The sequence below is a fragment of the Panthera pardus genome, unplaced genomic scaffold (assembly GCF_024362965.1).
Source record: "Panthera pardus isolate Hobbes unplaced genomic scaffold, ASM2436296v1 HiC_scaffold_10, whole genome shotgun sequence".
Lineage (NCBI taxonomy): Eukaryota > Metazoa > Chordata > Mammalia > Carnivora > Felidae > Panthera > Panthera pardus.
In genome coordinates, this window is record NW_026526655.1 from 976,246 (window position 1) to 990,461 (window position 14,216).

Consider the following 14,216-nt stretch of genomic DNA (forward strand, 5'->3'; position numbering starts at 1 on the left):
AGGGCCCCTACACACTGTTCTCCAGCCCTGGGGAGGCCCTAGGCAAGGAACTGCCCCCAGGCAACCCCCATGAGGGCGCAGTCAGGGGCCAGACTCTTCCCCGCCCACCCTACACACAGTGAGGACAGATGACCGACGATTCTTTATTGAGTGTCCACCGGCCAGGGGCCTGTGGGGGTTGCAGCTCATTTGGGAGGTGCCGTGGGTCCCGAGCCCACGTGGTCTGCTTCCAGGAGGTGCCACTCGAAAGGAGAAGGACTTCCTGGGGCCGGGACGGCAGCCTTCCTGCCCCCCAGGGGCCCTGACCGACTGCAGAGTCTGTTTGCTCCTGGTGCCTCCGGCCGGCCGGCCCCTCTGGGAGGGCGGGACACGGGCAGCCAGGTCACAGCTTGTTTCGGGAGCAGCGCTGCAGAGCCTCCTGTAGGGCCCGGATCACTCGGTCCACGTTCTCCCGGGTGGCGTTGCAGCCCAGCAGCCCGATGCGAAGCACCTGCAGGGGTGGGGGAGGGTCCGGGGCAGATGTGAGCCCCGCCCTGAGTGAGGTCTAGGCAGAGCCAGGTCCCCCCCCACCCCGGCACCGAGAGCTTCCCCCAGTTATACCGGGAGCCCCCCTCCCTCCCAGACCCAGGCTCTCTTCCGTCTGCATGCACAGAGCTCCAGAAGGAAGGTCAGGATGACGGTCAGCTACAGGTCACTCAGAATCCCCCACTCAGCGGGCACAGCCAGACCCAGGCCCGGCGCCTTCAGCCGGGTCTGCCCGCTCGGAGGGAAGGACATTCTGGGTGGAATCGGAGGGGCCACACCCCACAACCTCACCAGGCTGGGGCGAAAGGGGGCAGGAGAATTCATTCGCCCAGCTTCCCCTGCAAAACCCCTGGGGTTCAGAGAAGGATGTTCCCGGGTGGGTGCCCCTGCCGTCCCGGGGAACCGATGACCGCCGACCTCGGCCTGGGCCTGGCGCATGCGGCGCTCCATGTGGGGGCGGAGAATGTAACTTCCGTGGCAGGCGTGGCCGGCCCTCACCCCTGGCCACTCAGAGCAACAGCGGGCCCCTTACCTTCCCCATCGAGGGCCCAAGGCCGCCGGTGATCTCGATGTCAAAATGGTCCATGACATAGTTGACGATGTCCCTCCAGTCGTAGCCGGCGGGCACGGCCACCGCGGTGACAGTGGGCAGCCGGAGTGCCTGCGGGACAGGCCCAACTCAGCCTCCTCCACGACAGCCTACGGCCAGCACCGCCTGACCTGGCCCGGCCAGCCCTGGTCTCAGGCCCCAGAGGGGAGGGCGGAGATGGGGGAGGGCACGGAGGGAGGGAGAAGGGGCCCAAAGACACGGGGGTCACCATCTCTTCTGTTTCCTACTGAAACCTGGACTGGCTGGCTAGTCGAGCGGACCCTCCGCCCTCCACCCCCGCCTGGCTGGACTCTCGGGGCTCCGGTGGCCATGGGCGTCTTCCGGCTCAGAGATCGCCCATCATTACTTTAGGCGGGGAGGCTGTCGGGGACAGTGGGGTCACTGAGCTAAGCATCCTAAGATCAGAGGCCAGGCCACTGTGACCGTAAAAATGACCACCCAGGTGACCGCAGGAGTCTGTGTCCATTCAGAGGGGGCAGGGTAGGAGCTCTCCCCTCCCCCACACCCTCTGCCTCTCCCCTCTCTACCCTGCCCCTGCCCCTGCCCCCTGCCCTCTGCTCTCTGTCCCCGCCCCCTGCCCCCTGCCCTCTGCTCTCTGCCTTCCACCCCCCTGCCCCCATCCCCCACCCCCTGCCCCTCCACCCCCTGTCCCCACCCCCTTCCACCTGCCCCCTGCCCCCCACCCCTTGTCCCCCACCTCCTGCCCCCTGCCCTCTGCTCTCTGCCCTCCACCCCTCTGCCCCCTGCCACCCACCCCCTGCTCCCCGCCCTCTGCCCCCTACCCCCTGTCCCCCACTGTCCCTGCCCCCTGCCCCCTGCCCTCTGCCCTCCTTACTGGATCCTTCACGAAGAGCTGCAGGCCCAGCCCCTGCAGGCGCCCATGCAGGTATGCCGTGACCTCCCGGTGCTGCCGCCAGCTATTCTCCAGGCCCTGGGAGGGGAGAGGACACCCAGTGGGCAGGGCAGGGGAGGGCAGGGTGGGGTCCCTCCTTCGGTGGCGAGAGAGGGGAAACTGTGTCTCATCCATAGTGGGGGGCAGCTTCAGACTACGGAGGGGCTCCTCTCCTAGCCTGGACTCTGATCCCCATAGAGACCCCTGAGTCCCCAGATTCGGGGCCCCGGTTCTGCCCCAGGGGCCAGACCTGGAGCCACCTCGGGGCAGTGGAAATAGTCTGGGCCTGGGGGAGCAAGTGGGGGGCCCAGCCGCGGGTTGGAGCCTTGTGGCTCCCGGAGGGTGTGAGGTGGGATCGCCTTGCTGCAGGTGGGACGCTGGCCAGGGGAGAGAAAGGGGCTTCTGAGGCACACGCTGTCCTGTCTCCCGTCTTCCCCGTGCACAGACCCCACAATCCGCTGTCCTCACCCCTCTCGGCCGCACGCCCCCATGGGGCACGGCCAGCCTGGGTGCCAGTGACCCCCCCCCAGCTCACGGGACTCCTCAGCTCCTGCTGGCCGGGCCCTGGGGTGCCGGCTCCATGAGCAGGCACGGAAGGGCACACAAGGCCCACACAGCGTGCAGCCTCCTGGGGAGGCCGGCCACTCATGGCGCTCTTCCCGCCTCTGGGCTGCTGGCTGCAGGCTTCCCGGGAGACACCGGGATGACCCCAGCTATGCTGGGGGCAGTGTCGCCTGTCCTCTGTCCCGCAGGGCCCACACGCCTGTCCTCTGTCCCGCAGGGCCCACACGCCTGTCCTCTGTCCCGCAGGGCCCACACGCCTGTCCTCTGTCCCGCAGGGCCCACACGCTCTGTGCCCCGAGAGTGTGGTCACTGCACCGGACGAAGACACTCGCCTGGTCACACCCACGTGTCCCCGCTTGGCCCCTGCCCCACCCCGGGAGCTGGAGGGGGCTGCGGGAAAGTGCTCTGTCCCCCCCCAGAACCCCTCTGCCCGCAGCCGGCCCTCCCACCCCTCTCCTCCTGCACGCAGCCCATCCTCCGCTGCCACGGCCCCTCTCTCTGCTGCTCCGTGGACCCGTTCTTCCTTCGACGCGGGCCAGGCCCACCCGGGAGACCGCCCGGCACTTAGAATCCCTCCCATCTGTGTCCTCAGAAGGGCTTGAGGGAGTCAGGAGAAGGGGCCTCTGGGAGGCCACCAGCCTCGGCACGGGGACTCCAGGGAGCTGAGAATGCTTCCCTAGGGGTCCTGCACCCGCCGAGTCCCTGCTCCACGCGGCTCTCCGCCCCACTCCCCTCACCTGTTCCGCTATGAGGGCCAGACTCTCTCTCAGGCTGTACAGGCTGACGACAGGGGTCGTGTGATGGTATCTGGAAGACAGGAGGGGACTTGGTCCAGTGTCACCGGGTGGGGGGCGGCCAGGACCCCTGACAACGGGTCTAGCCACTTCCCAGGGGGCTGCTGTCTGGCTTGGGGGTACGGACTCAGCTGGAGAGGCAGCTAGGGCTGGGGAGAGCGAGGCTCAGGGCAGGGACACCGGCCCGATCGCCTAGGGCTGGCTCCCTACCCAGCCTGTCCTTCCCGAGAAGCTGCTGTGCCCACTGAGTAGGGCACACTTCCTGGTCCCCCAATCCCTGTGTGGGTTACAGCGAAAGCGACTTCACAAGGAGCCCCTGGCTGAGCCCCTCTTTTTGAGAGGTGGGTAAGCCGAGGCCCAGGAATGGGAAGGTGTCGCAGGGCCAGGCCCAGAGCGTCCAGAGGCTCCCTGGGTCTGGGAGGACGGGGCCCGGGGCAAGGGTGGTAGGGGCTCTGCTGCTGGACCTGAGCTCCCAGGCCAGGGAGGGGTGGGGGAACCGAGTGGGGGCATCGATGGCCTGACTCTGGTGAGTCCTGCGGCTGCAGCTGGGGCGTGGGCCCCGAACCCAGGGTGTAAAGCTGACGAGAAGCTGGGTGTAGAGAGAGGTCACCCCCACGCCCCGCCACCACATATGGCCCTGGCCCCGGCCCTGCGGTCCTCACATCCTGGGCTTGCCGTCACAGCCCCAGATGTTGGCCAGCCACTTCATGTCCAGGTAGAAGGAGACGGGCTTCGTCTTCCGAGTGTAAATCTTATTTCTGGGAAGGAAGGAGCAGTGTGAGTGCCCGCCTGTCTGGCTGGAGCGCCTGGGGGTGGTCTCGTCAGGTTAGCCTGCTCCGGGGAAGCGAGCCAGAGGGGCAGGTGCCCCCAGGACCCCTGTGTGTGTGCTCAGGCCCAGGTAGGGTGTGTGTCTTCCCAGCCGCTGCACCTCGGGGGGCCAGGCATGGTTGGGGACCTCGGCTCCTCTCCTCCCAGGCCCCAGGAATGCAGCCGATCTTGAAGCTTTAAATACACCTGTTCTCCAGACGGGCGTGACAGACAGGGCCTCTACCCGAGCTCCATACTCAGACCACCAGCCGCTTCCTGGACCTTCCCGCAGGCAGTCAGACTTCCCACGACCACAGACGACCCTTGACCCCACCCGAGACTGTCTCGGTGCCGCATCCCTGGGTCCTCCCCCATCCCGGCCTGGCCTGGCTCAGGGGCTGGACACTGGGGACCGGGGGCACCGGGGCTGCTGGACAAAGGTGGTCCACACCCGCCCTGTCGAGCAGCTCGTGCGTCAGCTCCTGGGCGCTGAGCCAAGGGTGGAGGCATGGGAGGCAGGCACTGGACCCCCAGTCCTTGGCTTGAGGCTGGGGAACTTCCAGAATGCCAGGCCCTGCACCCTCACACACAAGCCCAGGCTCCAAGAGGAGAATCTTCTGGAGGCCAGACTGGCCAGGCCACCAGCCTCACACCGGGACCTCACCGTGCCCTGGCTACCCCCTGCCCTATGAACTCAGAGCTTGGGAACATCTGTCCAGGGTGGGCACCTGTCCAGGGTGGGTGGTGGACAGTCCAGAGGTGTCTCTGAGCACAGCCCCTGAGCCCTCCCTCTCTTGCTCTGACCTCCCGCTTCAGGGGCCTTCCGACCTCACTGCACATCCACCTTAGGTCAGGGGCCCAGGAGTCACCCACTTGGCCTTGTCACTGAAGGAGATGAGCGAGGTCCCTGGAGGCGAGTTCAGGACCTTCTGGGAGCCAGAGTACAAAACGTCAATGCCTGTGGAGAGGAGGGGCGTGTGCTCCTGGGGGCCAAGCTCCGCCCCGGGTGGGATCATCGCGGGGGTGGGGAGGGTGCCCACCCAGACCAGACCCCAGCAAGTCGAACAGAAGTTTTGGGCAACCTGGGGACCTGCAGGACAAGTGCTGTGTGAAGCAGGCTGGACGGTCTTGTAGGAGTGAGACCCTGACCTATGCGACGTGACGCCCTCTCCACGTAGATGGAGTGAAATTGCAGGCCACCCGCCTACGGTCGGCTCGGGTGGAGGAACCCACGCGTGGCGTCAGTGTTGTGAGCGAGCGTGTGGCAGAACACAGGACGAAACAGGTGTTCTTGCCACATCAGGCGGCCGCTGAACTGTCGCGAAAACCGACAAGGTCACCGCCTGAGATTTACGCTCTAGGTGGCTGTGAAGGGTCTCGGCAAAGCACAGGGTTCACGTCTACCGCCTTGCAGGCCCTGCAGCCGGGGCCTGAGGGAGCTGTGTGCACACGTCCCCAGCAGCCTTGTCTGTGCAGGAGCGCCCTCTGCAGTTTGCTCCTGAAAGCGTAAACCCAGAAGGAGCCCAGAGGCCTGCTGACAGAAGGGTGAGCCTGGCGTATTCACGTAAATTCAATCCTGCGAACTGAAACTGACGGGTAAAGGCCTCGAACGCCCCGAGCGGCGTTCGCCGACACTTCCCTGAGGTCCACACCCTCCACTGAGGACGGGGAGGCAGGGACAGGGACGGTGCGGAGGGCGTCCCGGGTTCCAACCCTGGCTTCTCTGGGCTGCACTGTCACCTGGGATCTGGGCTGGAGCCTCCTCCCTGGCACCACGGGGACCGCCAGCCCGGGAGGCGCAGTGTGGGCATTCCGGGGACAGCCCTGTCCCCTCCCCGAGCCCTTCCTTTCGGAGCAAGGCTCTGAGGGTCAGCCCAGAAATCTCCCCTTTGACGGCCCAGAGCGCCCTGGTAAGAAAAGATTCTGGAAGAAGCTTGCCCGATGGAGTGGGGGAGGGGTGGCTGTGGCCAGGCCCCACCCCCTGTGGATCGGGACTTTCTTCTGGGAGGAAACGCTGGGCCCGGAAGGCTTCTCCAGGCTGGCCAGCAAGGCGACCCTGGAAACAGTGCTCGTTGTGTGTGACAGGCCGGTGGGGACCCTGAGGCCCGGCCTGACTGACAGGGGCCCTGACACTTCTCCCCCCCAGCCCTGAGGGGCTCTGAGTGCGTCTCCAGACGCTGGGGGAGCTTCCCCGCCTGTTCCCCGCAACGGAGCCGCAGAGACGCTGGGGTATTGACCAGTCCATGGGCAGGTCCTGCCTCGGCGAGGAGACGAGCGTCCCCTGGGGTCCTAATCCGACGGGTGCACTGCCCGCGGGCTTGCAGGCACTGCCTCAGGAGTCTTCCCCCCCAGGGCCCTCTGCACCCTCCGGGCAGTGGCGGGGAGGGTGGCCGGGTGCAGGGGACACGCCTTACCTTGCTGGTCCATGTAGATGGGGGTCCCGCACAGGGATGCCACCGAGTCCACCAGGAGCAGGCAGTTGTACCTGGGGGCACAGAGCAGGACAGTGAGGCAGGAGAGGCTTCCTGGAGGGGCCGTGAAAGCCCGCACGCACGGAAGCGTGGAGGAATTTTGGCCTCCCCCAGGGCGCCTCCTCCTGGAGGTTGAGACCTGCTGTGGACGGGCGTTGACACCCCCCCCTCGGCCCGCCCTGGTTCCCACACAGAGCCCGTCCTGGGGGTCTGGGAGTCGCGAGGGCCCGCCCCGGCGGCGTGTGGTCCTGGGGGCGGCTGGGGCTCTGCGCACTCAGGCCCACAGGCCCGCGTGGGGCCCAGGGCTCAGGGACTGGTCCCTCTGGCAACGGCACGCTGGCCGTGTATCCAGAGCCCAGAGGGGACAGAGTCCAGAAACAGCTGAGCTGGAAACTTTGAGTCTCTTCCACCTCCACACTTTCTTAGGAAACGAGAGAGGCATGGGGCCGCCTGGCTGGCCCAGGCAGTAGGACGTGTGGCTCTTAATCTCAGGGTCATGCGTTGGAGTCCCACGTTGGGCACCGAGATGACTTAGGGCACCGAGATGACTTAAAAAATTCTTTTGAAGCATAAAGAGTATCCCACGCTGGGCATGGAGGGGACAGGGGGATGTCCTGAGGGTCCCAGCCCAGGCTTGGTTTACTGGACAAGACCCCGGGGGACGGGCTGTCCTGGCAGGGTGAGCCTGCCTGGCTGCGGAGAGCTCCCTCCTCCCATCCTGCGATCAGCTCTCCAGAGCCGAATCCCACTCGACTACACCCGAGGTCCGGCCCGCCCCTTGCCACGGTGGGGAGGCTGGAGGAGGGTAGTGGAGGTGGGAGCACCTGGTCCTGCCCTCAGCTGGGTGGAGCCCACCCAGACTCAGTGCGGAGCGAGGAGGACCCCGGGACCGACTGCATCTCACTGTGCGTGACGGAGATGGGGGGAGCCGGGTCTCCCCTGCTGCCCCCTGGCCCGGAGTGGCCTGCCTGCACCCCCACGCCCAGCCGGACTCTGAGACGTGCTTGACTCCGCCCCCCGGCACCGCCCCCTGGGCCAGGCTCACCTGTGGCAGAGCTCCCCGTAGCCGTCGAGGGGCTGCAGAACGCCACTGGAGGACTCCCCCTGGGTCAGGAACAGCAGCACCGGCTTGTGCTGGGCCAGGGCCTGAGTGGGACGGATGTGCCAGCTGTGGGCACAGCCAGAGGGGGTGGGCGCCTCCCCGTGGGCCCCCCAGTCCCTCCCAGAAGGACTTTCCCTGGCGAGGGCAGGGCAGGATCTGCCCCCCTAACACTCCTTTCCTCCCCGTGGATGGGACAGATCTGGGCGGCGGAAACTCGATGGGCCTCAGGTGCTGAGCCCACGTCTGGGCTCTGGGAGGTGGGCTGGTTCTGGGAGGAGAAGGACTTTCCCCCCCGAGACAGAGCTGGAATGGGCCCAGCCTCCTCCTGCCTTGTCCTGTTGGGGCCCGGCGAGGTCAGCTGAGTCCCCAGGGTCTTGGCTGGTTGGGACGGACCTTTCCCGATGGGGAGGGCTGGCATCCTGAGTGTCAGGGCATCCTGCTCCCACCTCCTGCCTTCAGCCCCTCTCGCCCAGCCCACAGAACCGGGCTCCTGACTCAGTTTCCCTGCCAGGCAGCCTCCCTATCAGGCTTCCCACCAGCCCCTAAGTACTGGAACGATCCTCCTGTGCACGGTCACCTGCTCCGGGGAGAGCTGAGGGTCAGCCCCAGTCCCCCAGCCCGAGCCCCCTCGGCCAGCCGGCCTCCTCCCCTCCCTAGGGCCAATGTGCCCCACCCTACCTCTTCCAACTCTTGCAGAGTGTAGTGGTTTCCAGGGTCCTTGATCATTGGGTGCACTCGGGCTCCTGGGGGCGGGGGCAGCGTGAGAGGTAAGCACCCTCCACCCCAGTGTGGAGACCGGGGGTCTGTGCTGACCGCCCCGGCCCGCGGCCGCAGGGAAGAGGAAGCGGGGTGTGCTCAGGGAGCTGAGGCTCCGGGGGTGCGCGGGATGAGAGCGACCAGGCCCAGCTCCTTTGCCCCCGCCTCGGGCTAACCTCCCTGAGCCCAGCCGGGCTCCTCCCTCGGCCAGTAGACAAGCATTTTGTACAAGGCCTGGTGGGTGGGCCGCGCCTCAGCAGCGTGCGGTGATGGGCCGATAGAGAAATGGATGGACGAGTGAGGCTCTGGGAGGCAGGCCTTCGTCCCGCTCTCCCTCTCGGGCCCCTGCGCCCCCCTGCACAGCGGCTCCAAAGTCGGTGTAGAAGGAAGGAGGCCGTGGGACCACCGGGCCTCAGGGGGGAGCCCAAGGCGGGGGTGCGGGTAGGGGCCAAGAAGGGTCTCGCCCGGGGTGCGCAGGGGTCAGGCAGGGCCTCTGGAACGGGGGAGCCTGTGAGGTCCACTAGAGGCCCCGGCCTCTGCCCGACGCCGCCTCCCCTTGAAAACCACCGTGTGAACCGAAGGGGACGGGTGAGGGGTGGGGGGCTGTCCATTAACCAGGACCGAATGCGGCCGTGTGTGGAGCTGACCATGCAGGATGTTTCCAAAGGCCACGATCAATCATTAAACCCGCTGCACACTCCTGCTCTTGATTTCGGTCTCTCTTCAGAAAGTTTTACTCTGGAAGTGAACACCTGGTCGGTGCCTCTGTTTACCTGGCCGCTCCTGAGAGGAGGCTGTTGCTGAGACCCTGGGCGGGGGTGTCAGCCTCCAGAACCCTGTCCTGTCACAGAGCAGAGGTGAAGTCCGGGGACCCTGGGGAGCTGCGGGGGCTGTCTCGGGTTTGTGCGGAAACCTGAGGCTTGCCCACGTGCTCTGGAAGCAGCTGTCCTCAAGCTCTGGGCGACTGGGAGACGGGGTCTCTCGGGCACCCCGGCGCCCGCTCGGAGGAGGCAGCAGCGGGCCTGGCGGGGGTGGGTGCGTGAAGGGGACGAGCACTTACCCGCGGAGGGGCCACGGTTGGCGCCTGGGGCGTGTGGGGTGGGTCTGCCGGGCGGGAGGCAGGTGGGAGGCCTTGGGGAAGGATGGCTCGAGGGCCCACACCCCGCCCTCTGCCCCGTCTCTTACCGATGCGCTCCCCGATGTCCGCAGCCCGCTGCCCCCAGATGCCATTGACCCCGACCAGGAAGGGGTCCCCTGGCTCCAAGATGTTGAACAGGGAGGCCTCCAGGGCGCAGTGCCCCGAGCCACTGATGGCCAGGGTGAGGGGGTTCTTGGTCTGGAACACGTACTGGATGCCTTGCTTGATATCGTCCATTATCTGGGGGCCGAGGGCACGCAGGTCAGACCCTACGCCTCTGCCCTCTCCCCCCTGAGGAGGACACTCAGGACACCCACTGCCACCACCTACGTGGCCTACCTGGAACATCTCTTTGTGCATGTGCCCAATCATCTGCTGCCCCCCGGCCACCAGGACTCGCGGAGCCAGGTTAGAAGGGCCCGGCCCCAGCAGCAGCCGGTTAGGGATGAACAGGGGCCTGAGCAGGGCCTCCGGAGGGGCCACCAGCAGCTGGCGGGTGGCCATGGTCCGTGCCCAACCGGCCACCTGGGGCCCCAGGGTCGCACTGGCCCTGGCCAGCGCTCGGAACATTTCCCAGCTGGCCTCGAGCCGGTGTCCGGAGGCCGGTCGATGGGCTCCCCCGCTGCACCGTCTCTGCCTTTCGTTGTTTGTCGCTGTTACCTGACCCCTTATCGACACTTCTCCTGCATGTCAGGGCCTGACAGCCAGGGTGTTGAACCCTCGGTCGGGGGAGGATCCTTCAGGGTCCGGTCAATGAAAAACAGAGTTTGGCAAGCTGCCCTCTGCCCTCCGGCCCCTCCCAGCTCCTCAGCGGTCGGATGCCCGGCCCCAGCCAAGGGCATCCTGCTGGGCTCAGGGGTCCCCCGAGTTTTTCTTACAGGACCAGAGAGCGGATATTTCAGACTTGGCAGGACTTCCAGGCTGTGCTGCGGCCACTCAGTCCTGCTGTGGCCGTGCAAAAGTGGCTAGAGTGGTGTTGCTGTGTGCCAATAAAACTTTATTTACAAATACGAATCGTGGGCCAGATTTGGCCCAGGGACCACAGTTTGCTGACCTAAGGGAAAGGCTTAATTTGGAAAATATATATGCCCCGTCTGTATAGACACACACTCTCTCTCTCACACACACACACGCACACGCACATATACCCACCGAGGGCACAGTCATTCCTGGTCCTTTTAGAAATAAGGGTCTCCTCGGCCTCTCCACTCCCGACGGCCCTGACGTTTGGTGTTCACTCGCGTACCCAAGGGCACGTCTGTCTGGGAGTCCTCCGCTTGCTAAGTCGACAGGTGGTTGGAATAAATGCAACGCTCGACTACTTGCAGGAAAGGGAGCCAGGCCAGCCGGGCCAGAGGCACCCGTGCAGTGGAGCCCCAGGTGCCCTGGGAAGCCAGGAAAGGCCGGAGCCCGACCTGGTGCTCCCTGAGCAGCACCCATGCCCCGCATGGTTCTCCACGGGGCCTGGTGGGAGCACGTGAATTCCCGCCGTGTTTAGGGCTCTGACGCCGCCGTGGGCCTCGGTCGCCGGGGACGGGGGAGGCATCGGGGCTTCCGCAGGAGACTTCACAGCGACCGAGGAGGCGGCACCCTCCCCCCGGGGCCGGGCACGCGACCTCCCCGTGCCGGCTCGATCCCCAGCCCAGCAAAGTCCCTTCCTTCAGCTCTCGTGGATGGGTCTGGGTTTGTCTGGCATCCCGGGAGCCCCGGGGACCCAGAGAGCCTGAGCCAGGCTGGGCCTGAGCACCCGGGAACCTCCACAGCCTTCGGAAGCGGTGGTGGTCTGTCCATCCGACGGGAGAGGAAGCAGGCGCAGGAGCAGGCTCCATGCCCTGGGCAGAGAGCAGCCCGGGCGGCCCCAGGGAAGGTGCGGTCCCAGCCGGCCCGGGGCATGCCCGCCTTGACAGTTGGCCTGGACTTCTCCAGCTCAGTGGGCCCTCCCCTCCCCCTCCCCTCCCCTCCCCTCCCTCCCCCTTCCCTCCCCTCCCCTCCCCTCCCCTCCTCTCCCTTTCCTCCCCCTCCCCTCCTCTCCTCTCCCTCTCCTTCTCTTCCTCCTTCCTCCCTTCCTTCCTTCCCTCTTTTCCTCCTTCCATTCCTTCCCTCCTTCTTTCCTCCTGCCCCCTCCCCTCCCCTCCTTTCCCTCCTCCTTCCCTCCTCTCCTCTCCCTCTCCTTCTTCCCCTTCCTTCCTTCCCTCTTTCCTTCACTCCTTCCCTCCTCCCTCCTCCCTTCCCTCCTTCTCTCCCTCCCCTGCTTCCCTCCCTCCCCTCCCTCTCCAATTCCCTCCTTACCTCCCTCCTCTTCCCTTCTTCCCCTCCCTCCCTCCTTCCTTCCCTTCTTCCCCTCCCTCCCTCCCTCTACTCCCTCCCTCCTTTCTTCCTTCCCCTCCCTCCCCCTTCCCTCCTTCTCTCCCTCCCTCCTTCTCTCCCCCCTCCCTTCCCTCCCCCTCTCCCTCCTTCCCTCCTTCCCTCCCCCTTCTCTCCTTCCTTCCTTCCCTCTTTCCCTCCTTCCATTCCTTCCTTCCTTCTTTCCTCCCGCCCCCCTCCCCTCCCCTCCTTTCCCTCCCCCTTCCCTCCTCTCCTCTCCCTCTCCTTCTTCCCCTTCCTTCCTTCCTTCCTCCTTCCTTCCTTCCCTCTTTCCTTCACTCCTTCCCTCCTCCCTCCCCCCTTCCCTCCTTCTCTCCCTCCCCTCCTTCCCTCCCTCCCCTCTTTCTCCCCTTCCCTCCTTCCCTCCCTCCTCTTCCCTCCTTCCCCTCCCTCCCTCCTTCCTTCCCTTCTTCCCCTCCCTCCTTCTCTCCCTCCCTCCCTCTCTCCCTCCCTCCCTCTACTCCCTCCCTCCTTCCTTCCCTCCCCTCCCTCCCCCTTCCCTCCTCTCCCTCCCTCCTTCTCTCCCCCTCCCTTCCCTCCCCCTCTCCCTCCTTCCCTCCCCCTTCTCTCCTTCCTTCCTTCCCTCTTTCCCTCCTTCCATTCCTTCCTTCCTTCTTTCCTCCCACCCCCCTCCCCTCCCCTCCTTTCCCTCCCCCTTCCCTCCTCTCCTCTCCCTCTCCTTCTTCCCCTTCCTTCCTACCTTCCTTCCTTCCTTCCTTCCTTCCTTCCCTCTTTCCTTCACTCCTTCCCTCCTCCCTCCCCCCTTCCCTCCTTCCCTCCCTCCCCTCCTTCTCCCCTTCCCTCCTTCCCTCCCTCCCCTTCCCTCCTTCCCCTCCCTCCCTCCTTCCTTCCCTCCTTCCCCTCCCTCTCTCTCTCCCTCCCTCCCTCTACTCCCTCCCTCCTTCCTTCCCTCCCCTCCCTCCCCCTTGCCTCCTTCTCTCTCTCCCTCCTTCTCTCCCCCCTCCCTTCCCTCCTCTCCCTCCCCTCCTCTCCCTCCCCTCTTGCCTCCTTCCCTCCCTCTCTCCCTCTCTCCCTCCCCTCCTTCCCCTCTCCCAGAGCACTCACTCTCGACCAGGACCCGTCTGGCTGCTCCAGCTGATGTAGTATCAGCAAGAGGAAAAGTAGAAGCCCTAATAGGTAGGGGAGGAGTGGGGACTAGAGGAGTCCTGGGTGCTGGGAGCCGAGAGCCTGGAAGAGGGGAGAACCCCAGGGGGCTGCCAGGAGAAGGTCAAAGTGGAGTGGGAGGCACTGGGGGCCTCGAGAATGGGGAAGGGTGCCAGTCCCAGGGCCAGGAGGGCAGTGAGGACCCAGGGGGAACCGCAGGGGCCGAAGGACAAAGGTGGGGGGTCTACCCAGCTGGAGGCCCGCGTCAGGAGGACGTGTGCAGGCCCCCTAATGGAGCCGGCATTCTCAGGTCCTGCCCCGCCATGGCACCTGCCCCACCACAGCCTGGTGAGCCTGCGTAGCCCTGGGCCCCGGGAGTCAAGGTGCGGTGTCAGCCCGGCCCGGCCCTGGTGAACCCTTCCTCTGCCCTGAGCTGGTCAGACAGGACACACCACACCGTGCGCCTTTCTGCCCACTAAGAACAAGGACAGCATGCCCTCCCCGGGGCCGGGCACCCTCAGCTCAGTGGCTGCCCTGGCTCTTTCCCTTGGTGGCTGCACCCCTTCCTCTGGGCCCCCTTCCCTCCCGGCTGGGGGGCTGCACCACCTCTCCCTGTGTCCTCCAGGCACACAGGCCCCTTCGCTCCAGTCTAACACGTGCCTCTGTGCCTTGGCACGTGCTGTTCCCTCTGCCTGGAATGCTTGTCCCTTTCTTTGCTCAGCCCTGCTTGCTCTTCTCTTGGGCTGTGGCCAAGCCTCCCGTCCAGGGAGTCATCTCAGCTGCGTGGGGTCCCCCGGACACCCTTCCACCGAGCCGTGTGCCACATGCCAGCCGGGTCACGTGGTCCGGCCCGCCCCACCCCGGGGAAGGACCCCGCTTTGTGCGGTGCGGCACGTGGGAGGGAGGGGGAAGCCTGGGCCTGGGAGGACTGGCCGGTTCGTCCCGGCAGGTGGGTGGGTGGGCACAGGCCAGGAAGCCGGGGGGGGGGGGGGGTGCGTGTTGTTCCCAAACAGGAAGGAACCCTGTGTCAGCGACACGGGGGCGGAGGGGGGAGCTGTTGCAATCCAGAGAGGCGTCGCCTCAGGCCAA

General features: G+C 66.1%; 1 protein-coding gene across 1 annotated transcript; it reads right to left on the reverse strand.

The window, feature by feature from the left end:
- Positions 1-129: 129 nt before the first annotated feature.
- On the reverse strand, positions 130-10,353 carry AGXT (alanine--glyoxylate aminotransferase). Its single transcript, XM_053902672.1, has 11 exons — positions 9,999-10,353; positions 9,707-9,899; positions 8,444-8,508; positions 7,709-7,809; positions 6,607-6,677; positions 5,066-5,150; positions 4,048-4,143; positions 3,329-3,398; positions 1,971-2,066; positions 1,058-1,186; positions 130-490 (listed from the first exon to the last, which is right to left on the reverse strand). Exons 1-11 carry the CDS (start codon positions 10,227-10,229, stop codon positions 383-385), a joined length of 1,245 nt encoding a protein of 414 aa, XP_053758647.1. The 5' UTR covers positions 10,230-10,353; the 3' UTR covers positions 130-382.
- Positions 10,354-14,216: the final 3,863 nt, after the last annotated feature.

Bases quoted from the DNA above. Each gene is read 5' to 3' on its own strand.
- AGXT (XM_053902672.1), bottom strand. From the start codon at position 10,229: ATGTTCCGAGCGCTGGCCAGGGCCAGTGCGACCCTGGGGCCCCAGGTG. The intron at 3,399-4,047 runs GTGAGGACCGCA...CCTGTCTTCCAG, and splicing joins TGTGACGGCAAGCCCAGGAT to ATACCATCACACGACCCCTG. The intron at 1,187-1,970 runs GTAAGGAGGGCA...CCTGTCCCGCAG, and splicing joins AGCTCTTCGTGAAGGATCCA to GCACTCCGGCTGCCCACTGT.